The sequence below is a fragment of the Petaurus breviceps genome, unplaced genomic scaffold (genome assembly GCF_028583685.1).
Source record: "Petaurus breviceps papuanus isolate PSGF00001 unplaced genomic scaffold, PetGlider_PUasm1.0 470, whole genome shotgun sequence".
Lineage (NCBI taxonomy): Eukaryota > Metazoa > Chordata > Mammalia > Diprotodontia > Petauridae > Petaurus > Petaurus breviceps.
In genome coordinates this window covers 1,988,539-2,014,940 of record NW_027186350.1, presented here as the reverse complement: position 1 = coordinate 2,014,940, position 26,402 = coordinate 1,988,539, and the positions used below count along the sequence as shown (strand labels likewise).

Below are 26,402 nucleotides of genomic sequence, written 5' to 3'. Positions count from 1 at the left end.
GATGGATGGATGGATGGATGGATGGATGGATGGATGGATGGATGGATGGATGGATGGATGGATAGAGATATAGATAGATCTATATCTCTCTAGATTTATATCTAGTATCTATCTTTCTATTATATATCTATATAGAGCTATTATCTATCTATATAAAGGTCTGCTTAATTGGTAGAGACACAATTATTAAGCATAGGGCAAGGATAAATTATGTAAGATCAAACCAAATAAGAGTTGCGGTCAGAGGACAGACTCCTTGGGTCATTTTCTCTGTTACCTCACAGTATAGATAGTTCTGGGTCCCAATCACAGCATCCACTCAAGACACAGCTTGGGAACTGCTTGTGTAACTATATAGAATAATACTAAGCTTGCTTCCATGCTTAGTTTGCCTCCCACAGCCGAGATTCTGGCTTTATTCTGGAAGCATACTTTTTCCCCTCTACCCCTAGCAGTAGCCAGAACTTCAAAAAAGGAGAAAACTTCTTGTGTCCTGTTTTCCCAGAGCCAACTTGGTCCCTACTTCCATCCCCTACTTGCTCCAGTCACAAAAGTAAATGCTAAGTGCTTTGAAACTGAGTCTTTCTCTTCCTTCAACCACCATTGGCATTCCCTACCTCCCAAAAGGATAATACTTCATCCAGCCCTGACAGATGAGTATTATTCTTAAACATTTCCGGGAAAGCAGATACCAAGGTCAAGCCAGGGCCATTAGTCATTTCCTTTCTCTTCTATCTCTTCGTATATAATGGCTCCTTCCCCCACTGTCTACATACATTCTCAGGTTTCCCATATCTTGAAAAATTCTTCCCTTGACAGTTCCATCCCATCAAGCCATCATCCTATATCTCTCTTTCCCTTCTCTGCCAAGCTCCTAAAACAAATCCCATATACACTCATCCTCTACTTTCTTACAGCTTACTCACTCCTCATTCCCTTGCAATCTTGCTTTCACCTGACTACCCTACTAAAATTGCTCTTTCAAATGTCACCAATAAGCTCTTCATTGCTAAATCCAATGGCCTTTCCTCATCCTTCATTCTCCTTGACCTTTCTGCAGTATTTGGCACTACTTACTACCTCCTTATTTCGAAGACTTTCTCCTCCTCTCTTGGCTTCTATTAAATTTATCACTCCTGGGGCGGCCAGGTGGTGCAGTAAGAGCGCCGGCCCTGGCGTCAGGAGACCCAGGATCAGTTCCGGCCTCAGATACTTGGCACCCACACAAAATAACTGGCCGTGTAACCTTGAGCAAGTTACTTAACCCCAATTGCTTAAAAAAAAATTTATCACTCCTGATTCTCTTCCTACCAGTCTCCTTCACTGGTTGTGAAGAAGAACTGGTCTTGTTCTGCTACTAAAGTGTGATTATGGCCCCCAAAACTTTGTCCTCTTCTTTCTTCTGTCTGTGTTCTCTCTATATTTTTTTCCTTGGAGATCTCAAATTCTCATAAGGGTTCAGTCATTACCTCTATACAGTGCTGATCCAATCCCATTCAAAAATATTTATTAAATATTTACCATATGCAAGGCACTGTGCTAAATTCATATATCTAACCCCAATCTCTACCCTGAATCCACTTTAGAATCCCTAATTTCCTACGAGATATTGCCACCTAGATATCCTGCCAAAATATCATAATCAATATATCTAAAAATGAGTTAACTGTCCTCCCTTCCCACAAAAACCTGTCTCTAGTCCAAGCATCATTATTTCTGTTCAAAGTTCAAAACCTCATCTCTCCCTCATTCCTCATATTTAACCATTCTCCATATCTCTCAAACTTGATTCATATTGCCAACCCATTTCAGACCTTTCTCATCTGTGGACTATTATAATAGCCTTCTAACTAGTCTCACTATCTCTAATCTATCTCCTTTGGAATTCATCCTTTATCCAGCTCCCAAAATAATTTTAAAGCATAAATCTGATCATACCACTTCCCTGATCAAAAAGAGTTAATAGCACAGTTTGCCTAGAATGCAAAGTACATGAGATTAGTGTGAAATAAGTGCATCAGATTCATGTGAAATAAGGCTAGAAAGAAGACAAAGGTAGATTATGGTGGCCTTATTTTATAATAAGGATATAATAATAAGGAACCCCTGAAAATTTTTGATTAGGGAAGTGATTTTTAATCTCCACCTTCTAACTCCATGCATTTGAAGGTCATCCTCCATATTTGGAAAGCATTACCTTCCGTTTTCCATCTATTAAAATTCTTTGCTTTTAAGACTCCTTCCACCTCTTTTCACCAACTTTCACTTCTTCCATAAAGTCTTGTTCCATTTTCCAAACTGAAAGTGCTCCCTCTTAGTTAAACAAAAACAACAGAAAAGTTTTGTTGATTTTTTTGTTACACACATTTCTACCATGTCTCAGTACACCAACAATTGCTCAAAACCCCCCTGTAACAGAGTTGACTGAAACTAATATGCCACTAACATACCATACCACTCTATTTGCCTACGATCCACTACATGCTCCTTTGGAGTCAAGTTGAGTTATTGCATTAATGTGAGTTTGAATATCTTTCAGTATTACTTTCTTTTACCTTATTGTAGTTATTGTATATGTTGTTCTCCTGGTTCTGCTCACTTCCTTCTGCATCAGCTCATGCAAACTTTACCCATAAACTTTTCTTGGAACACTTTGCCTAGATTTCTCCTTTACCCTCATTATACTCTATCTCATATTATAGATAGCTGTACATGCATATCCCTCGAGCAGACTGCATGCTAGTTGAAGATAGTGACTGAATTATTTTTCATCTTTTTATTCTCAGGACCTCATACATTGCCTTTCCTGTAGTAGATGCCAACTGAATGAAACAGATCAAGTATTTTCACATCCTAAACAAGATTTGATAATAGCCGTAGCTTAGTTCTTTCTTTTTTAGTCTCAGTTTCCTCATCTGTAAAATGGGAATAATAATATCCAGTGTACTTATCTCACAGAGTTGTAAGACTCAAATGAGGTAATGTCTAAAGAGCACTTTGCAAACTTTAAAACCCTATATCAATTTCAGTTATTATCATTACATAACTTTGCAAGGTGGCTGGCAGGGCACATGGCTGCCCCAGTGAGTAAGAGGTATTATTAGCTAATGATGAGAGAAGGCAAATCTGAGAAACCACAAAACTCTGAATGGAGCCAAAGTCCTTTACATTTCTGAGACTGGAGAAAGTCACTTTCTCCATCCCTGGCAATCAGCCTCATGTTGTGATTCTCTAGCAATTGGCTGGCCCTCCAGAACTGGAAATGTAACAGGTGGCTGGAGGAAGGGAGAGAGACAGGCATGGATAGACAGCATGAGATGCCAGGTGAAGAGGAATTCAGCAAAGGGATGAGCTTGGGAAGCAGGATAGCTATCAAAGTGGGACAGCTTCTGCCCAGTGGAAAAGACAAATTCCCGTACGGCCAAGTCACTAGGAAGAGTATCCAGGAGGTTCCTCCATGGTTCTTCATTCCCCACCTTGGAAAAAAGGAAACAAGCATTTGTTTGAGTACCCATTACGTGCCAGGCACTATGTTAAGCACTTTACACATAATATCTTGATTTGATCTTTAAAACAACCCCAGGAACTAGGTGCTATTATTACCCCACTGAACAAAGAAACTGAGGCAAACAGAAGTTACGTGATTGGCCCAGGGTCACACAGCTAGTAAATATTTGAGGCCAAATATGAACTCAAGTCTTCTTGAATCTATCCATCATGCCCACTAGATGCCTCTGACCTTGGAAAAGTTTAAGGATTGTAGGTTCTCCCACAGAAACATGCTGTCTAGCTCCCTGGAGAAGTCTTACCTTGAAGCTTTCAATCTGATTTCATATTGGTCCCTATGGTATATTCTAAAGGAAAGAATACTAAATTTTGGAGTCAGAATATCTGGCTGAGAGCTCAGCTCCCATACATACTATTTGGTCTCAATCATGTTTTAATTTCTCTGAAGCTCCATTTACTCATGTGTAAAATGTGTACAATAATACAGCACACACAATTCAGGGCCCCTCCAAGGTCTTTAGGTTCATGCAGACTAGGTCATATTCTAGGGGTTGACCCCTTGTAGGGTCAGTTTATGTTTGAAGAAAGAGTCCCTCTCCTGGAGTTAATCTAGCATCCTCTCCAAAATAAAGCTTGTATGTAGCTTTCCCCAAATGTGGGTAACAGAGTCTACAAGTCCCACATGGGCACTCAATGAAAGATGTGGGTATTGGACATAGGGCAGAAAATATGTAAGATGCTAAGGATTTATGAGACCCAAAATATGAACAACCCATCAATTTCCTCTGGAATGGTACTGAACTTGGGCTTCCGAACAAGACAACCCTCTGATATTCCAAGGAATTCCTCTTTTGCACAGAGTCCTATACACTCTCCTGAGGCTCACTGTTACCACCCTATGATTTTGGCTCTCCCCCTGGAAGGTAAACAAGATTTCAGATTTTCAGCATATAAGTAACTAATTTGCTTTGTTAGCCAAATAGAATACATAGAAGAACTGTGTGGACTGTCTTCTTCTTCCGAGCATATGACATCAAGACATTTCTCTCTAAAGGGAGTCCTTAAACTTTTTGTGAACCATAAGGAATCTGGTGAAGCCTAAGTTACCTACATTCATAGTTAAAGGAAATGCCCAATTTCAGTTAGAGAATAGAAAAATTAATATGTAATTTCCACCCAAGTTCATAAATTCCCTGCTGTGAGGGGAGAGGGACCCTAAGTTGAGAACTCCTGCTTTAGAAGTTCTAGTGATAAACAAAGTCAATGTGGGCAGCTAGATGGTCCAGTGAATAGAGCAAAGGCCCTGGAGTCAGGCAGACCTGAGTTCAAATCCAACCTCAGACACTTACCACTTACTAGCCATGTCACCTTGGACAAGTCACTTAAGCCTAATTGTCCTACCTTCCCCCCTCCAAAAAAAAAAGCAAAATTAAAAAAAAAATCAATGCAACCAAGATTAGAAGGAAATCAAAAAGCTGGGGTGAAAATTTTGGCAGCAAGTGTCTCTGATAAAGGCCTCCTTTCTCAAATCTGTAGAGAAATGAGTCAAATTTATAAAACTACAACTTATCTTAATCTTCTGTGCTCCCTCCATACCTGTGGATAGGGACAGAGAATTCTTTCCAGATCCAAAAAGTTTTTGTTTTTCTTTTGTCTCTCTTTTGGAGTAGTTTTAGGTGTGATCTTTTCTCTGGTAACAAACCCTCCCTCTCTACCATCTTTCTCTCTAACTTAATCAGCACACCCTCTCACTCTCAGCCATGCCAGGTTATTAGATAAATCCAAAAGACTCAAGATGGAAAGGGATATCCACATCCAGAGAAAAGAACTACAGAGTCTGAATGCAGACTGAAACAAATTACTGGCTCTCTCTCTTTTTTGTTTTGTTTTGTTCCTTCTTTCTCATTGTTCATTGGTTATAATCCTTCTTTACAACTTGACTAATGTTTAATGCCAAGATATTTGTACAACCTATATTTGATTGTATGCCACCATGGGAGGGAAGAGAGTAAGGGGGAGAAAATTTGGAACTCAAGGGACTGTGGAACTGAATGTTGTAAACTAAAAGTAAGTAAATAAATTTAAAAAAATAATTAGAACTCTTCCAGCCTAGAAGCATCATAAAATGCCCCAAATCTATGTGGTCCTTTTGTCTATTTTTATCAAAAGAGATGCTATTAATTCAACCATAATAGCTCATAGACCTCCATCCCTTACGAAAATTCCTAATATTCAGAAAGGAGTTTGGTTCTCTACTCTGATTTAAATTTTTGTTTATCTTTAGCTCACCCTTAACCTCTAAATGTTTGAGGCAAAAATCAGGGTACAGGAAATACGTAGTTAAAAGAAGCAGACAGAGTGTACTGCAGTATCTGTTTCTGGACAGGTACAGAAAGGGAAAATTGGGGGAGAGTTAGTCTTTTTCTGAACTTCCTTCAGTCCTTGAAGTGGTGTGTACAACTACTCATAGAGCTTTGAGCTGTGTCTCCTCTAAGATGCCCACAGGGACCCAATGGTCTTCCTTTATTACTCCCTCAGCCCTCCTTTCATTTTTTCCTTCCCTTTCTCCTTTCTTCTGATGCCTCCTCGCCAGAACCTCTTTCTGACTCCGCTCATAAAAACAGGGTTGAAGCTGCTTGCTGTCTCCGTACCGCCACTTCAGTGGCTCAGTATTCAAACTTCTTCTAAAGCTATCTCACAGCCTGTCGTGGTGGTGGTTCGCCTTCATTTTCGGAGAAGACCAATGACAGCACAGTTGATGAATTGGATTTAAGTGAGTCGCACCAAGCCCTCAACCTCAGTCTCTTCCAGAGTCATTGAAACCCAGTGGCAAGACAAAAGTCAGGACAACTGGAGATGGCCTGGGGTGCAGGGGAGGACCTTGGTGGGGTCTTTGATGCTTGGCCAAGCTCTAAGCTCTCCACACCACCGGTTTTATATGTCTTCTGTTGTTCTCATCTGCCCATTCAGCCAGGGGATGTCTTCATATGCTTGCGGTAGCCCCCCTCCTAAATCACTGACGGGTCTGAGGCCCCTTGCTTGTTCTCAACCTGGTTTAGCCCACCTGCCACTGCACATGCTAAAGCTTTAAGAGTTGAGTGCCAGGTGGACACCAAAGGTAGACAAGCTAGTCCTCCTTGGACACCCCAGACCAGATTCCCCTTCCCAGACTGCATATGTCCCTTTAAGAACTGCTGGGCATGATTCAAGTCTCCCTTTGAGCTCGGATAGCTCCAAATGTCTCTCACACCTGAGAGAGGCAATGTTTGTTCCTGTGAACTACAAAATCCCAGGGCACCAATTAGTTCTCCAAACCTTGTTACATTTATATTCTCAGTGATCAGCACAGTGCCTAGCCCATAGTAGATGCTTAATAAGTGTTTATAGATAAATTGATTGACTGATTAAATACAAAATAATTTTGAAGGTAAGGCATTAGCAGCTGGGGGGAATCAGGAAAGGCTTAATATAGAAGATGGTACTTGAGAAGAGTTTTGAAGGAAGTAAGGGATTCTTAGAGGTAAACTGGGAATGATAAGCATTTCTAGGCAGAGATGAGAGATAAGCAAGGCCAATTAGGTTACAATTTTGTTCTTTTTCAGTTACTTCAATTGTGTTCTACTTTTTGTGACCCCATTCAGGATTTTCTTGGCAAAGATACTGGAGTGGTTTGCCATTTCCTTCTCCAGCTCATTTTATAGACAAGGAAACTGAGGCAAGCAGGGTTAAATGACTTGCCCAGGGTAGTACAGCTAGTAAGTGTCTAAGACTGGATCTGAAGTCAAGTGTTCTTGACTCCAGACCTGGCACTCTATCCTCTGCACTATCTAGCTGCTATTAGGTTACAATATAGTTTTGTTTTTAGGGGTGGCTAGATGGCACAGTGAGTAGAGCACCGGCCCTGGAGTCAGGAGGACCTGAGTTCAAATCCGTCCTCAGACACTTAACACAAAAACTAGCTGTGTGACCTTGGGCAAGTCACTTAACCCCAATTGCCCTCCAAAAAAAAAGGCCAAAAAAAAATTTAGTCATCTATAGTTTTGTTTTTGTTGTTCAGTTGTTCAATCGTGTCTAATTCTTTGTGACCCAGTGAACCAGAGCACTCCAGGTCCTTTTTCTGACTATTATACTTCTCTTCTTCTGTCCTCTAATATCTCTCAAAGTCTGTCCAAGTTCACCTCCATTGTTTCCATGACATTATTTATCCATCTCATCCTCTGCCATCCCCTTTTCTTTTTGCCTTCGATCTTTCCCAACATCAGGATCTTTTTTCCAACGAGTCCCACCTTCACATTATGTGGTCAAAGTATTTGAGCTTCAGTTTCAGGAAAGTAATGCCTAACACAGTTGTAAAGGTAAGTTGAGACCAGGTAATAAAGGGCTTTAAATATCAAATAGAAGAATTTCTATTTGATCCTAGAGGTAAGGAGTCTCCTACATACATACATATATATGTATATACACACACATCTATAAATGTATATATGTATATATTTTATGTATGTGTATTATATATGTATATTTATTAAACTTTTTCATATTAAATATTTTTAAATTAGTTATGTTGTAAAGAAGAATTAGAAGCAATGGGAGAAACCATGAGGAAGAAGGAACAAAAAAAGAGGGAGAGAGAGCAGATACTATACTTTGATCTACATTCAGACTCCATAGTTCTTTTTCTGGATGTGGACAGCATTTTCCATCATGAGTCTTTTGGAGTTGTCTTAGATTCTTGCATTGCTAAGCAGAGATAAGTCTATCAGAGTTAATCATCGCACGATGTGGCTGTCACTGTGTAAAATGTTCTCCTGGCTCTGCTTATTACTCACTCAGCATCAATTCATGTGTAAGTCTTTCCAGGTTTTTCTGCCCATTGTTTCTTATAGCACAATAATATTCCATTACATTCATATACCACAGCTTGTTTAGCCATTCCCCAATTGATGGGCATCCCTCATTTTCTAATTCTTGGCCACCACAAAAAGAGCTGCTATGAGTATTTTTGTACATGTGGATATATATCTATATTACATACATATACACATATATGTATGTATATATATATTAATGTAGAACAATGATGTGTCAGACCTGTACTTCAGGAAAATCACTTTGCAGCTATGTGGAGGATAGATTTGCAAGGAGATAAACTTGACACAGGGAGACCAATTAGAAGGATATTGCAATAGTTCAGTGAGAGATTTTGGGGAAACTGAACTAGGCTAACAAGAAGAGAAAGGAATGATTTTAAAAGATGTGGAGGTAGAATTAACAAAACTTAGCAACTAGTTGTGGGGTGAGGGATAATGAGGAGTTGAGAATGACTCTGTGATTGTGAACCTGAGTGTTTTGAAGGATGATGGTGCCTTCAGCAGAAATAGGGAAGAAAAGTGAGTTTGATGAGGGCATGTTAAGATTAAGATGCCCATAGATTTCCAGTTTGAAATGTCCATTAAGCAATTGGTCACACCAGTCTAGAACACCAGAGAGATACTAGGACTGGATATATAAAACTTGATATTATCTACATGAAGATTTAATTATCATTAAACATAAGACAACCAAGATGGTCATCAAGAGGTGATTTTATTTTGAGGGAATTTGTTTTGCTTGACTATTCATATTTTTACAAAAAGTTTTGTTTTTCTTTTTTCCCCAATGATGCAAAAAAATGAGAGACAAAGAAAATAAATCTCTGTTAATTTTTTTTTAAATAGAGAGGTACATGACACAGACATCAAATATCACATACATTTTCAACTGAGATCACTGTATTATTCGTTTTACTTTGTTCCAAGAGATCTCTCAGGAAGAGGAAATAATCTGTAAAAGTAATGTAAAATTAAAACACACCAATAAAACTTATTTTTAAAAAAATAAAGAGGTCATCAAGTCAGAGATGAAAAGATACAACCCCTGAACCGAAGGAACTCATGGGTTAGTGGGGCAGGCAAATGTAGGCACATGAAAAGAATTATAAGAACACTGAAAACAAGCCTATAAATAAGATGGAACTAAACTGAGTTTTATGTGATTGTACCTATAGATTGGGGGGGAGGGGTGATCCTGAAGGTCCTTTGAAGTTCATGAGAGATGCATGCATGACACATAAAAGGATTGAGAACTGGAAAGGATTTTAGGGGAAGAGGAAGGAAACAAGCATTTATTAAGCATCAGGCACCATGCTAAGTACTTTACAAATATCTCATTTGATTCTCACAATAATCCTGTGAGGTAGGTACTATTATTATCCCCATTTTACAGTTGAGGAAACTGAGGCAGACAGAGGTTATACATGACTTGACCGGGGTTACACAGCTAGCAAGTGCCTGAGGCTGAATTTGAATTCAAGTTTTCCTGACTCCAGGCTCAGTTCTCTATCCACAGTGCTACCTACCTGGATCATTAGTCTTCTATTCTGTTGCCTTCATTTTGTGAGTTTGCCAAATTGACAGAGCTAAGATTTAAATCTAGCCTTGTGACTTGACAAATTTAGTGATGTTCCCCCTGTGCCAATGGACCTCTCCAAGAAGAAAAAAAAGAAGCGTCATGACTCCTTGTATTGTTGCTATCAATAAAAGCAATACTTTCCCTTTTGAAATACCTCAAATGATATTACAATGGAGAGACCCAGGACTTTGTTCTAATCAAATAGCAAAAGAGATTTTAGAAGCAAAACCATTTTTCACAGTATAAGCAGTTACCTCCTTATCTGTCTTAGGGCCAAAGTCATGGCAGTCTGGAACTAAGAGAGAGACAGTGGAACTTTTCCAAAGATCTCATGAATTTCTCCCCCATCTAAGCAATCAAAGTTAGCCCTGCGCAGAGTTCCAGGGAAATGGGAACCCCAGACCAGGCAGAGGACAGAGCTATGGTGATGGACCATGCCAAGCTACATGCTGCTGTCTTCTTCCTCTCTTCTTTCAGCCCTTCAGTCCAGGAACTCAGAACCAAGAGGAAAATGAGTAGCATCAAGGGGACCATGGTGATGACTGCTGCTGCAGTGCTGGCCCAGACACCACCTACTGTATCAAGGCCTAGTGACCAAGGAGCTGAGGCCACCAAGGCAGTAAGGGTGCTGCAGTACTGTTTAAAAGAGGCAAGCATGGTTTGGGGTCCAACTGACTGTTGTGAAATTTCAGTGATTGGTAAGAAGACTGAAAACCTGTTCATCTCTCTGCACTTCTCCTACAAACTCCACTTGCCAACTTACAGAGACGACTCTAGATGGATCCCAGGCAGGTAAATTTTCCCTTCACCTTTCTCACGATCATCAGACATTGGGGCAAGTGATTTAGAACTATTCTTCCAACCCCCCATGAGGAAGGCTGGGGAAAAGCTTTGGGAGATGGCTTCATATCCCACCCCTTCCCCAGTAGAAGGACTTAGTAAATGCTTGATTCCTTCTCTAATGGTCCTTTCCAGAACTCAGCCCCACTGTAACTGCTGTACATAAAGCTCTCTCTCATTAAAAAAAAAAAAATAAAAAAAAAAAAAGCTCCCTCTCATGAGTTTCATGAAGGACCAGGATCACTCCTACTCTATAGATGGCTAAACTTTCCATGGAAGGAGAACACTTAATTTTCTTTATGTTAAAAAAAAAAATTATTTATTTATTTAAATATTTCCCAATTACATTTTAAAAAAATTTTAGCATTCATTTTTTAAAATTTGAGATACAAATTCTTTCCCTCCCTCCCCCACGCCTTGAGAAGGCAAGCAATGTGATATCAATTATACACAGAGCAGGTAATTTTCTTACGATTTTCCTGTGTCTAATAAACCATGTGGTTTCACAAAGTGGAATTTGTTGTATAAAAATATAAATATACAGGATCATGATTGAGAAGGGGAGGTCCCAGACTTGGGGAATAGGGGCAATGAGTCACAGAGATTGTTTCATAGTTTTCCAGTATTTCCAGGGAGCATTTCATTTTCATCCCCCTAGAACCAGGAACCTGGGCCAGTGAGCGTGTCGCCTTGCCAGCTTCTTTTAAGCTCATGGCTTGGCAGGTTTAGCTGCATGCACACAGGCATAGAGGAGAGCTCTTTCGATGGCTAATTAATGAATTGAAGCAACAGCTGATTTCCTGTAGTCTTGCAGAAAGCAGGACAGGAGCCAGATTCAAGCTTCTGTAGTATTGCAAATATCACCTGGGAAACCTGCCAAGTGCATGATTTGCCCATAGCAACATCACAATAGCAAAACAATTTCTTATTTTAAAAAATCAGGCATCCTTTTTCCATGACAATTGGAGAATGTTGGCTCCTATCTTTGATGGAAAGATGAAGAAGAAGGGGAGGGGATAGGGAAGAAGAGAAGATTCCTGCTCAGATATGTGGTGAACTAGAGGACCTCTGAGGTCCTTTTCAAACCTAATATGCCAGGTTCTATAATCTCAAAAATTGGTCATTCCAATTTAAAGGTAAACCTTTTGAGAAGAGAGACTCTGGATGAGGAAAGAACCTATAGAATCAATATTTTTTTCCCACCAAAAAATGCTCCAGTTTTTGGCTTATCCTGGAAGAGTGTGTGTTTGACAAGTCCCAATTATCACCAGGTTATGATAGGGAAAAGGAGGCAGTAAGGAGAAGACCCCACTTTTACCTGTCTCCCCCTTTAGTATTTCCTTTTTAGTGGGGTTCCTAAGCCCCAGGAGAAGGGTCAAGTGAAAACCCAATAAATCAAGAAGCCCCAGCAGTTGTCCACTTAATTAGACCCTTGGGAGATGTGTGTGTGTATGTATGTGTCTGAGTTTGCGTGTGTGTGTGCACAGTGGTATTGCTATGGTGACAGGTCTTGTGGCTGATTTAAAGCAGGGCTTTACCATGTCACCTAATAAAAATAAGACTCAGGCTTTTTTAATAGAACAAATTACTTAAGTTTTATATTTAACTGGGGACGACATAACCGGGGACAGCACTGAAGCTATTACTGGTTTTCAGAATATCTTAGGAATCTGAGCTGCCTCCTCCTGCATATGTTAACAGCCATCATCACAACATATGCCCAGCAGCCTCAAGGACCTCAGTGTGACCCTGCTGACCCAGCTCTCTTGGCTCTCCTTCCCCTTTTAGGGACTTGGCCTCATCTTGATCTGGGGTTGGTCATCTCTGGTTCAGGTGAAGGACCTTGAATGTGTGTCTCCGGGAAGGTACAGGTGAGATGTTTCATGTTGGTTCCTGACAACATCACCAAAAGAAAGGAATTGGAAAAATAGCAGCAAGGCCTCTTAGATAATCATAAGAGAGCATTTAGTTATGCCGGAATCAAGAGGATGCCATGAACTAATCTACAAGATCTCATAATACCATGTGTAATGGTGATAAAAATAATGGTAGTGGGGCGGAGTCAAGATGGCGGAGTAGAAACAGGACTTCTGCGAGGCTCCAGCCCCCACCAACCCCAATTCCTGTAAAAGGTGACTCTGAACAAACTTTGGAGCTACAGAACCCACAAAATGACACAGAGAAGCTAACCTCCCCCTGAGGACAGCCCAGCAGGCCAGCAGGAATCAGCCAGCACAGCACTCTGAGAGCTGAATCAGCCCCCAGCAAGCCCGAGGTTTTAGCCTCAGGGCAGGCCTGACCAGCCGCTGGCTGGAGGGACTTCAGATCACCAGCAGCTGTGGCAGTTTCCAGAATTATCAACACATAGATGCAAAGGACAAAGTGAGAGGTCAGTGCAGTGTGGACTTTGGGATCCGGTACTTTGGGAGTGCATCGGACTTTATCCCCTGGAGGGAGAAGCCATTGAGGTGCCTCGACCATGCAGCCACACCCACGTGGCAGTTTCAGCTCCTGGCCTGCAGATTATAGGGGACCAAGTGACCAGTCTGAGGGGTAATAGCTCTTGCTTTAACCTGCTTGGATCTGGATTGTGGTCTAGAGTGGGTATGTGACCAACTTGCCAGAGTGTGTGGAGGCTTCAGAGAGGGCACCCAACTAATACCCTCGGCAGCTGAGAAAACCCCAGCGTTTGGGATGAAAGCTCCCCTGTCTGGTAGCAGAGTCCTACTGTGGCAAAAAGCTCAAAAGTCAAGTAATTGAGTGGCAACATGAGCAAGCAAAGGAAGCAAACCAAGCAGAGCAATCCAACTTTACACTTCTATTATGGGGACAAAAAGGATCAAAGCATGGAATGGGAGGAAGACAGTGAAGTCAAAACTCCTGCACCAAAAGCTTCCAAGAAAAATATGAGCTGACTACAGGCCATAGAGGAGCTTAAAAAGGATTTTGAAAACCAAATAAGAGAAGTGGAGGAAAAATTGGGAAGAGAAATGAGAATGATGCAAGAAAATTATGAAATGAGAGTCTACAGCCTGAATGAAGAAAATAACACCTTAAAAAATAGACTAACTTAAATGGCAAAAGAGGCTCAAAAAGCCAATGAGGAGAAGAATGCCTTAAAAAGCTAAATTTGCCAGATGGAAAAAGAATCTCAAAAGCTCACTGTTTTTGGTCCCAAAGGATGGATTCAGTCCTGGAGGAGCCTGCCTCTAAGGAGAAGGTACAGTCACCTGTTCTTCATACTGTTGAGCTTGGCAAACCCCGAATCTGATGTCCTGGATATCACTTTACTTATGGTTTAGTAGATTTTGGTTCAGTCTAGGTTTTCCCCAACAAAGGGTAGGAGTGAAAAGGTACCAAAAGTACAATATGAGTGAAATGAAATAGGTGGGTTAGTCCTATGCAAAAAAGGAAATGCTCAATACAAAAGAATCACAAGTGTATTTCTGACAAAAATGGAACTTAAAACATTTTTCAGTAACTTAATATAACTATTACTATGATCTGCTATGAGTTTAATATTTAAACTTTATCAGGATATAAAATAATTTGCAGGGTTGTTATTTAGGCATTTTCTTGATCTTCCATTAAGTTGCAGATTCACTAGGAATCTAACCCTTCTATTGGCTTTACAATAAACCTTATCATTTGACTGGAAGATGGTTTGAGTGCATGAATTCATTCCAGCAGACCACCCCTGTACCTTGACACTTCAGGATTCCTAGCAACCCCAAACTATGTCATCAGGGTTCCCAGCAACCCCAAACCATATCAGTATGATTTGCATAAGATTATAAGACTAATCAGTGGCAGAAGAATTAATACTGGGACCCAGCTCTTCTCATCCAAAGTCCAGTATTATTTCTATTACATGGTGATATTGGATATTATATAATGCAAACATCATTTGGGAAAGACTTAGGCAGAAACATCCTGTTAGATGTGAGACTGAAATCATCTTTCACAAAAGTCATAGTCAAATTGAAACAGTCCACATCTTATGAAAGCTCAGCTTCCAAATGATCCATGAATAAAATCTGAGTCTGAGTCTTAGATTGACTCTAGTCAACTTCATGGCATGCCTCAAGACTCTCCCTGGGACCAGGAACTCACTTCCCTTACCTGCCCCCCCACCCCTAATCTGAGAGCAGTGATCAAATCAACACAGCCTTTCAGGGAGGAGTCAATCAATTGTCCTCTGGTTCCACTCCTGGAGCGAGTGGCTTCCCAAATCAAATCAGTCTTGCCTACATGGCCACCACTCCCCTATAATAATATAATATAATAATATTATAATATAATATATAATAATAGTCCCTGGAGAGGCTTAAAAGAACTGATACTGAGTGAGAAGAGTAGAACCAGGAGAAATTTGTACACAATTACAGACACAACGTATGTGTGATGACCAACTTTGATAGACTGGACTCTTCTCAACAATGCAGGGATATAAATCAATCCCAAAAGACACATGATGGAGAGAAAAATGTGCATCCAGAGAAAGAACTAGAAAGAACTAAATTTATATCCAGGTGGAAGCAAAATACCTGATCTTTTTCGTTCTCTTATTTGATTTTATGTCCTCTTTACCATTTTTCATTCCAGCTGGTACAATCCATCCTTATAACCTGACCAATGTATAATGTGAAAGTATTTACAGATCCTATACTTGATTATAAGCCACCATGGAGGGGGAGGGGAAGGAAGGGGACAAAATGTGAAATTCAAGGAATTGTGGAATTGAATCCTGTAAACTAAAAGGAAACAAACAAATTAATAAATTAAAGAATAAAAAAATTAAAAAATATATATATATAATAATAGTGGTCTTCTCCTATTAAAATGTAAGTTCTTAAGGGACAGCCTTCTCAGTTTGTATCCTTAGTGCTAAATGCAATGCCCAGCACCTAATATACCCTTAGTAAATGCTTTTTATTATTATTTTGTATTCACTTCCCTCTTTTCTTTTTCTTGAAGGCTCTCATTCACTCCCTTCCCCCTTTATCCCACTACTTCATAACATTTGGAAATTTGCCTTTAACTTAACAGAGATCTCAGAGGCCATTGTGTAATGCAAGGGTTCTTAACCTTTTGGGGTACATGGTGAAGTCTATGGATGCTTCTCAGAATGTTTTTGAATGCATAAAATAAAACACATACAGTAACCAAAGAAACCGGGCATATTGAAATACAGTTATCAAAATATTTTTTAAAAAACCAGACACCAAATTTAGAGACCTTAGATTAAGAACTACTGATAATGGATAAGAAATTGGATATGGAGATCAGAAGGCCTTGCTTTCAAGTCCCAACAAGAATCCTACTTTCTACAGGAAATCTTTTGATATCCCTCTAAATTCTAGTGTCTTCCTTCTGTTGATTATTCCATACTGATCCCATATACAGCTTATTTGTACAGTTATTTGCATGTTGTCTTGATGAGGTACAGGCTCTGGGAACCCCCTTGAACTCAGATGGAATCTTCCCATTTGAGGAGGGCTTTGCCTGAGGTTATAAGCCTTTGTTGTGGCTTGACCCAAATCTCTTGTTACTAGTCCAGCCCTCCAATATCCAGCTAGTCCCCACCCTTGATCCTTCCCAAATCATCCATTGTCTCATCTCCAGGTAGCCTCCAGCTACTTCCCACCTTAATCTTTTATTACTGAAGTCTGACCTGGTAGACTTCTCCTGAAGACCCTCCCCAAACTCCTCCCCTAGACCACCCCTAGACTCTTCCCACAACCTTTCTATATATAAGACCCCATCTTGCCTCCACCAGGTGTGAGAGTGCCGGAGAATGATCTAGCACAGACTTATTCTGTGTCAGATTATTCTGGCCTGCTTGTCCAGTACAAGCATTACAGATACTGAGGCTCCTTAAGAGTCTACCCATTAAGGTGAAACTTTTAATAAACTTTGCTTTTCTTTGGCTGAGAGAAGGCTTGAGTTGAATTCATTCAGCAGGACCCAGCATGGTGGTATTTTGGGGTCTTAAGTACCCCTAACCATATATGTCATCATTTTATGGTACCCCTAACTTCATCAGTCTCCCCATTAGATTGGGAGCTACTCAAAAGCAGGGACTGTCTTTTATCATTCTTGGTATCTCCAGTGCTTAGTTCTGTGTTGGCACAACGTAGGCATTTGATAAATGTTTATTGATTGATTATATAACATTGGGAGAGTCATCTATTCCCCTTAGTTTGCTCTTTTGCAAAATAGAAATCACCACATTTACTCCAGCTGCCTCTTTGAGATGGGTAGGTGATCAGATGATGTGTTCATAAAGTGTTATGTAAATGTGAGATATTAATACAGAAGTGCCTTCTCATGCAGCTGTAGTCAACAGAGGAGTTTACAAAGGCCCCAGGTTTATCTAACCTTCCTTCTCACCTCCTGGAACCTATATTCCCACAATGTTGCTAGGAAGGAGAAGAGACATATTCCTAGAGATCTTCATTGCAGAAACAATATTATAAATGACAATTAAATATAATGGAAATTTAACCTTATATTTCAGGTGTTTTATGGAGCAATAGTTGTTCAAATTTAAACTCAAGCACCATCTCCCCGATGAACCCTTCCTACTGTCTTCAGCTGAAATTGTTCTCCCTCCTTAAAATTATCACTTTCTTAAGTATAGACAATCAACAGAACAATAAATCAAGCCCTGATTTGAATCTAAATGTTTGAACTGAAAATTTAATAATCTGCTCTTGTAAATTGGTTTGAACTAGCTCTAGCACACCCCCTGAATATTATCTGGAAAGGCAAGACTAATCCACAACTCTACCAGCTGTACAACCACATGTGTGTTTAACACAGCTGCACAAGCACTGAATTTCATTGTATTTTTATTAACTTTGTTGTGGTCCAGGGATGCTAGGAATTCCAAAATGCAAGGGTACAAGGTAGGGGTCTGCCTTGAAAGAATTCAACCACTCAAGCCTTCTTTCAGTCCAAGTAACAAGTTTATTAAGACACTGGTTGGTTGGGCAAGATTCTTAGTGAGTCTGGGGTATTTGTGCTGCCAATACAAGTGGACCAGATTTGCAAGGAATCTGTGCATTTGACGAGGGTAAGATTGATATTTTATACAGAAATACTATGGGAAGATCTGGTTTCAATTAAGGAGTGGCAAGTAGCCTGGTGCTTGACAAGGTGCCAGGTGCAGACAAGGAGGGCCACAATAAAAAGGTAGTTAATGGGATTATACAGGGATGGGCTGGATGCCTCAGGGAAACATCAGGGAGTGTGTTGTTGAAATTTGTGGGGAAGTTCAAGGATCATTTTTAAGGGTCCCATTGCTCCATCAGTCCCATCAAATTGATGGGTATCAACTGGCATCTCAAAGTTGTTTTGATTTTTTTCTATTAAAAATTTTGAACATTTTTTCATGTGACTATTGAAATTTTTTATTTCTTCTTTAAGAAACATATCTTTGGCCTATAGGTTCAAAGGCAAATTTTTCTGTCTGGCATTTAAAGCATTTCATAAATCAGTGCCAATCTACCTTGTCAAGTTTATTGTGTATTATTCCCTTTTATTCTTCAATACAACAGCCTTTTGACTGTTCCTCACATGCAAAACTGTAAGTCCTATCTGCATCTTTGTACAGACTGTCCCCCTTGCTGATTCCCCAGATATTAGTGCCTCTCCACTCCCCAGATATATGTACATATATAAGTATTTATACATTCCTTATACATTTTGGTTGTCAGACTTTTATCAGAAGTGTTTAATGCAATTTTTCTCAGTTTTTTTTTTCATTCTGGCTACATTGCTTTTTGTTGTGAAATTGCTTTATTTTTTTCATATAATCAAAGTCATCTAATCTATTATAATTTTCCCTGAGTCAAAGTCTGTTGAGGCTTTATTTCCTCTCCACAATTGTGAAAGATATAATAGTGCATTGTCTTCTAGATTTTTTTTAAAGGTGTATTTTAAAAATTTTTTAGATGATTTGTCAATCTGGAATTTATTGTGTGATATATGAGATTTCAGTTAATTTCCATTCCTTTCATTATAATAACTGAAAAAACTGAGGCCCAGAGATATGAAATAGATTGCCCAAGATCACATAACTAGTTACTGATACAGCTACTTAGAACCTAGATTTTCTGACTTCTGCTTTTTCTACTAAATCAAACAGTCTAATTTAATCTGGTAGTTGTCTATTAGGAAAAATGGACTTTGGGTTTAGATACGAGCAAGAGGTGTAGGGGAGTCAAATGAGAAGAAATCTAAAGATAGAGTGAGAAGGATTTGGGGCTATTGCCTGCAGTATGAAGCAAAGAGACTTAGGGATTGAGGATACAGTCATCCAGATGCATTAAATAGCCAAGGGAGTGGGCTAGATCATACCATTAGAGAATGGTCATTCTGGTGTAACGGGGATTGCAAACTCTGCTGGACAAAGTCACCATCAATTCAAGCCACTGGGCAGAATACCCAAAGTTAGTAGTGTCCCTCTTCCACTTTTTAGAAAAGTGTCTGGTTTTTCACAACCACGAGGCATTCCTGCTTTCAGGAATATCCCTTTCCACCCAAGACCCTACTTCTCTCTGCTCTGTAGGTTTGGTTCGTCAAGGCCCTTCAGGAACCCTTCCTCCCTGGGAAATAAATAGTTTAATTCATAAACATCTTTCCCCACTCCCTCCCAACTTCTGTGATGAGAACTCCTCACTGATGCCCTACTTAGGGTCACAATTATCACCAGCCTTCTTATGGCCCAGGGTTGAGCTCTAACTCTCACTTGGATCCTATCACCTTGAAATAAGCAACCAGACTTTGCCAAACTACCCAATTTTGGTCGTTCACTGCTTCTTTCTCTTTCTGATTACCAAACCCTCCCCACCCTGCCTCCCAACTGTCCCCTTTCCAGGGATGCTCCTTCAAGCTTCATTCCAGCCTCATAGCTCACATGCATGACAGTCTCTGTTGGCTCTCAACATCCCTTGGGGGAGGGCAGGGGGTGGGAGCCAGGGCCGAAGAGCAGGTTAATGTTACAGCTCTGGATAAGTGACCTCGGCCAGTTGACGTCAGGGTGATGATGGGTATAGAGGAGGGCTGGGTTTCTGAACTCTAAAGATAGGTCAAATAAAATATAATTGTCCTCCAAGCAGGATAGAGTGAGGGAGCCGGAGACAGTCTCTGAGCCATGGTCTCCGCCATCGTCAGAAGCTCAGCCAGGGTCCCTTTGCTCCCAGCGCGAGTGCCTGAGGCAGGTTTTGGTTTCATGTCAGGAGCTGTAGTCTGCCTTCCAAAAATAAGCCCCTGCGGCCATGCTGAGGGGAGAAAAACAAGAAGGGCGGTATTTTTAGGGCCATTAATTCTGACCACGTGCCTGGGAGGCAAGGTGGATGGCCTTCCCACAGAAGCTACTCATCACTATGCCTGCAGGAAGAGGTTACCTCGGGGGCACGCTGTGGGCTTTCATCTTCTTGGGTGTTCTGGCTGGCATGCCGGTACCCTGGCCGCTGGTGGGTGGCCTGGCCAAACCTGTGCTCCTGGAAAGGGGCTGGGGAACGCTGCTGGGGTCCCAGCCCCAGGCTGGACTGCCTGGTGGGCTATCCCGCAGTAACTGGGAAAGTGGCTATTTGCTGGGAATCAAGAGGCAGAGGAGACTGTATTGCAATGTGGGCATTGGCTTTCACCTCCAAGTGCCCCCAGATGGCAGGATCAGTGGGACCCATGAGGAGAATCCCTACAGTAAGTGCAGTGGCCTCTGGTGGGGTGGTTGGGAAATAAGAAGCCTGGGAGAGAAGGGTGGGGGAAAATAGTGTGCCCCTATGGTGAGACAAAGGAAGGAAGCTTGCTGGAGTCTGGGGGTATATAGTATAAAAAGGGTGCATGGCGGGGTTCTTGTCATTCTTCTTCCACTTTCCTTCCCACTGCCCCCCATTCAAGTCTGACCCTTTGTGGTGGCAAGTGATTGGCCAATGATCCTCACAGCCTCTCACCTTCATCCTTGAGCACCTGAGGAACAGTGTAGTGCAGGAGAAAGAATACTGGCCTGGGCCTGGGAGATGGGCAGAGACTGCAATTGAATCTTGGCTCCCACACTTACTAGCTGCATAGCTATGGATATTCAGTTTACTCAACTGAGTGCAAAATAAGGATAATATTGCTGGCACTACTTACCTCATGGAGTGGTTGTGAGGGATGTGCTTTGTAAAGTACTGTATGAGTGGCTTTTTTTTTTGTTACTAATTATCTCCACAGGATTAGCAAAGTCCTATCTATTACTTTATTAAGATCCCTGGAGTTCCTTCAGTTTTGGAAACCATGAGGGAGTGGGTATGTGTCAGGAATACTTAGACCAAATTAGAACCTAGCTTATTTTTTAAAAAAGGTTTTGCTCCACAGAGGAGGAAAGGAAAGCAGTGTGCAATGTCTAGCCAAGGGTCCTCCAAAATCCCTATCCCACCCCCTTCCTCTTTTCTCACCCATCTGTTCTTTCTAAAATGTTATACTAGTGGTAGGTGTTGGAGAGGGAGAGGGTCAACTATCCTGATTCCAGGACCTGGGGGGAGGAGAACAGACTGAGGAAACCAAGTTGAGGTTTTAAGGATTATAGCAGACCAGTCTGAGATCAGACCAGCCAATTCATGTAACCTTGGAGTTTGAAGTTGTCACTGACTACTCACCAGTTGTGTCCAGCACGTCATTTCATCCCTCTTGGCCTTGGTTTGTTCATCTGTAAAATGAGAGTAGAATAGATGATGTCTAAGGTTTCTTCCAGGTCTAAATCTTATAAATCTCTAAAAGGATTTTAGATATCTGGTCTAACTCCCTTATTTTAGGGATGAGAAAACTGAGACCCAGAAAGGAGTTTCAGTGATCTTTCTCCTACATTACACTGATTCAAGAAATGGTCTCTTTGTGGGCGAGTGACATCTTGGGAGAGGCTAGATTTTAAATGTCAATGAGGTAGACACAGACCTTCCTACTGGTGGGTCCTCTCCTAGTAAGGACTGATTTTGTTTGGCCACAAATTAAATTAAGTACAGTGGTGATGTTTGGCTAGATTGCTGAACTCTCTGGGTTAGACACCAGAAAATACTTCTGGATTGTCAAGGGCTTTGAGACACAGGAAAGAACTGGCACTAAGGAATGCTGTGATTGGGAAATGAACTGATGATCTCCTCTGTCCAGGGATTTCCCTTGAGGAAATTCCCTCTAGCAATGCAGGACTGCACATCCAATATAACTCAATTTTAGGGAGTTGTCTTGGACACTGAGAGATTAAGGGATTTGCAAAGGGTTATCTGTCCAAGGTAGAACTTGAACCCAGGTTCTTGATTCACTACTCCACACTCTTTCCAGAGGTCTATATAATAAAGAGGGGGGCAGGGGGAACTGGGTAAGATTCAGGGAGAATGGAGGTGGGAGAGGTGATTAACATGTAGCTTTTCTGGAAGACCAAGATTTGAAACAATCTTGAAGTTAGAGAAGCATGAATTAGATGTCCTCCTTAAGCCCCTAAATTCAGAGGTTCTAGTCAGATCTGTCCTTGTTCCCATTCTGGTTTTGCCCCAACGCTTTCTTAATAATTTTGACCAAACTGCTCCTTCTCATTAGGTCTCAATTTTTTCTTTCTTCAGTCAAATAAGGGCATTGGAGTAAGGGGCCTCTAAAGGCCGTTCCCCCAGAAGCATTCTATGAGTTTAATGTCACCACCCTTCCTTTTTATTTAGGTCTCTTGGAAATTTCCACAGTGGACCGAGGTGTAGTGAGTCTGTTTGGGGTAAGAAGTGCTCTTTTTGTGGCCATGAACAGTAAAGGAAGACTATATGGGACGGTGAGTATATGGAGCCTTTTCTTTACTATTCCCATTCTTCTGAAGCTCTGCAAATGAATGGGAATCATAATGAATAAGTTTCTCAGGAAGTTGCAGGGGAGGGAAAAGGAGAGGGTCTTCATTAAAAAAAAAAATGTAACAGTCTAGAAAAGTCTATGGTTTCCTTCTCAGGATAATGTTTTTAAATGCGTTATATAAAATACATGGGATTACAAAGGAAAGTGATTATATTGAAATAGTTATCAAATATTTTTCCCATGAAAGATCATGAATCCTCTAAAATCTATCCATGGACTCTTAGTTGAAAACCCCCGTTCTAGGGTCTAAGTAAAGACCAAATGATCCTGTTTCTTCTGTTTAATTTTCTCTCCCTTCAGAGTCTGTAGGAATTTGGGGAGCCCTAATGAGGGAAAAACCTTCTTCCTCCATCTTTTTTTTTCCCAGACTGCTTTGGGTGGGGCAAACAGTCTAAAGTAGGAATAGGGTTTGTGGAACTAAGACCTGCTATTTCTCACATTTTATGAGAGATTTACAGAAATGACCTAAAGTTATTTGACTGCTCCTTCCCCCCAAAATGGCTGGTGAGGTACAGCAGTTCTTGTTCAACACAATCAACCCATAAGCATTTATTAAATACCCAATATGTACCTGGCACTGTGCATGTTCTGGGAGGGATACAAAGAGAAAAAATGAAACAGTCTCTGCTTTCATGATGTGGTTGGAAAGAGGTTGAATTCCAATGGATCTGGGGTATTGAGACCCACATGGTTAATAGATCTAGAGCTGGAGGGGCCTCAAAGGTCATATAGACCAACCCCCTCATTTTACAAATGAGGAAACTGAGGCCCAGAAAGTAGAAGTGACTCAACTAAGGTAACTAAGCAGAAAGTGAAAGAATTTGAACCCGGGTCCAAATTCTCTGATTCCCAGGTTGTAGTATCATTCTCCTTATTACTTAATTAGTGATACTAATGCTTTTTTTTTTATTTTGCTTTTTTGGAGGGGGAAAAGGCAGGGCAATTGGGGTTAAGTAACTTGCCCAAGGTCACAAGGCTAGTAAGTGTTAAGTGTCTGAGTCTGGATTTGAACTCAGGTCCTCCTGACTCCAGGGCCAGTGCTCTATTCACTGCACCACCTAGCCGCCCCTGTGCCACCTAGCCGCTCCAATGCTTTTTTTTTAAATCACCTTTTTTTTTTTTTTTGCTTTTTGGAGGGCAATTGGGGTTAAGTAGCTTGCCCAAGGTCACACAGCTAGTTTGTGTGTGTGTGTGTGTGTGTGTGTGTGTGATGTCTGAGGCTGGATCTGAACTCGGGTCCTTCTGACTCTGGGGCCGGCACTCTACTCACTGTACCACCTAGCCTCCCCTAAAATCACCATTTCTTAGGAAAGAAATACTTGGCATTTTGGTAGAGGGAAAGGTTTATTTTATGTCAATAGGTGAGAGTTGAGCTTGATGACCTTTTTCCCTGTGAGATTCTAGGATTTACTGCTTACCATATTCACATTCCAAGCATGTTCTGCTCTCACTCTAGTCCACTAATATACAGTCCCTATTAGGAAAGGTTAAAGAAGTGAAATCATTAAACCCAAGGACAACAACTAGCTCAAAGCAGTTTTCAAGAAATACAGATTGTTAGTTTGTGTCAAGAAATGAGTCCTCTACCTTTGCTGGAGACAAACCAGGATGAAGGGGTTTTGAAAGTTAAAGAGAGGGATTTAAGGGAGGATTTGGGAAAAGCAATTTTGTTGGTGAAAGTTGGTAAATGCTAGAGTGGGTTTGACCAAAGGCCAGTCTTCCAATGTCCAGGATTGTTTCAGGGAAGTCTTTTCTGGAGATAAGGGGATGGGTGTCTTTTGATGGTCATCTACCTTGTTTGAAGGTTCTTACCATTATGAATGGGGGATGGGGAGAGTGGGAGAGAAAGAGCAAAGTATTACAACAGGAATTCTTAAACATAGTAACCACTGAGAGTGAGCGTGGGACAGAACAGTTTCAACCATACATCAAACAAAAAATCAATAAGCCTTTATTAAGAGCCTACTCTACGTCAGGCACTTTGCAAAGGGCACTGACAAAAATGAAACAATCTTTTCCTGCTTTCAAGGAGTAAGTAGTGATCTAATTTACGAATCTCCCAAAAGACTTAGTACAAGGAACTTAGGGGAAGAAAACTAAAGGAAGGGAATAAGCATTTATTTAGCACCTACTATGGTGCTAGGTTTTGTGATAAGCATTTACAAGTGTCTTATTTGATCCTTAAAACAACCCTGTGAGGTAGGTGCTGTTATTTATCCTCATTTTACAGTAAAGGAAAATGAGGCAAATGGAGATCCAGTGACTTGCCCTGGGTCACACAGAAATGAAATGTCTGAGGCTGTATTTGAACTCAGCTCTTCCTAATTCCAAGCCTGGTACTCCAGCGTGCTGCCTTGCTGCCTCTGTTTCACCACTAGGCAGAATAGGCAGCCACCTTTATGGAATTATTTCAAGGACCCTAGAATACTTTCCCAATCAGCTTGACTATCTATAGATAAAGAGGTAGAAGGGACACTCATTTTACAGCTGAGGAACAGAGACACAGAGAGGGAAAAATCTCTCTTCATTATTACACAACTCATAAGAGACTGAGGTCAGAGTTATATTCAGGGTTTTATAACTTGAAATTCAACATTCTATCCACCACACCAAGTTGTCTCCCAAGTTAGAAGCTTCCGGATAATAGTTTAATTAAAAATTTTTCATTTTAAGTTCATTAGATAACACATTCACTGAGAACTCACTTATTACTGAATTACACATACTTTCCTCTAAGATATCATAATGCCCTCTCCCAAGGGCACTTGGCAGAGAGCTGAAGGCATGTTGAAAGTGGAAAAAGGGGACAGAGAGAAGAATTTTAATAACAAATTTCAAATTTTTACCCAGGAAGAGAGGTTGAAAAGGGATAAGTATATGAGATTTTAAAGAGAAAAGGCTTAAAGAAAGAAAAGAACCTAGAAAACACAAATGGAAAACAGAACTAAATTAATGAAATTTCCCACTACTAGAGACATATAAAACATGTGCATATCCTCATTACACACCATGAGGTAGGTAACTTTAAAAGGGGCACACAAGTTTATAAAAAGTACTATTCTTAAATGGTGAGAGTCCAGAGGAAAAGGGAGAATCCCTGTGGGAAGCTCCAAACCCTTAATTCTCCTCTCCCCATGGCATTTGGCCAGAGAGAAGACTGGTTCACGAAAGCTTCTTCTCTGATATGAGATTCCCTCCCAACCCCCACCTTTACTCAGACTTCTAAGCTATATGGGAGAGCCACTCAGATAGGAACGTGGGCCCTACAGAGCCTGTGTCCCAGGCGCTGACAGCAGCTGACAGTTGGTATGGCAGGAGACCAGGTGGTCTGTCTAACCTCCCCCCATTATTCCCCTCCCCAACCCAGCATTACCAAACTAGGGGCCTCAGAGGTTGTTATCACAATCTAAAAAAACAATTGCCTGACTGATCTCAGAGCCAGGAAGGCTCCTGCTGGGTGATGATTTCATTCTAACTATTTCTCCTCAAGCTCCTAGAGTTGCTTCACTCTGGATTCCCAGCTGGAACAGCAAAATGGTTTTCAACAAGGAAGGCTGCTATTTGTACCCAGAGGTTTGGGATTTCTCCTAGGATGATGGAGACTGACATTTCCCCAAAAGCTGAAAGGGGTGATGGGGATGGGAAATGAGAGGAAGGAGGAAAGAAAGGAAGGAAGGGAGGAAGGAAGGAAGGAAGGAAGGAAGGAAGGAAGGAAGGAAGGAAGG

The 26,402-nt window shown here is 40.9% G+C and overlaps 1 protein-coding gene and 1 long non-coding RNA gene across 2 annotated transcripts in view; one reads left to right on the top strand and one right to left on the bottom strand.

The window, feature by feature from the left end:
- The window catches only part of LOC138171930 (uncharacterized), a 615,043-nt gene that overhangs the window by 458,807 nt on the left and 129,834 nt on the right, over positions 1–26,402 (bottom strand). The window lies entirely within an intron of this gene.
- FGF6 (fibroblast growth factor 6) overlaps positions 19,719–26,402 on the top strand; it is a 20,306-nt gene continuing 13,622 nt past the window's right edge. The window contains exons 1-2 of the mRNA XM_069101482.1: positions 19,719–20,508; positions 22,497–22,600. Coding sequence (XP_068957583.1) covers positions 20,160–20,508; positions 22,497–22,600 — 453 coding nt within the window. The 5' untranslated portion in view covers positions 19,719–20,159. The remainder of the gene's footprint in view (positions 20,509–22,496; positions 22,601–26,402) is intronic.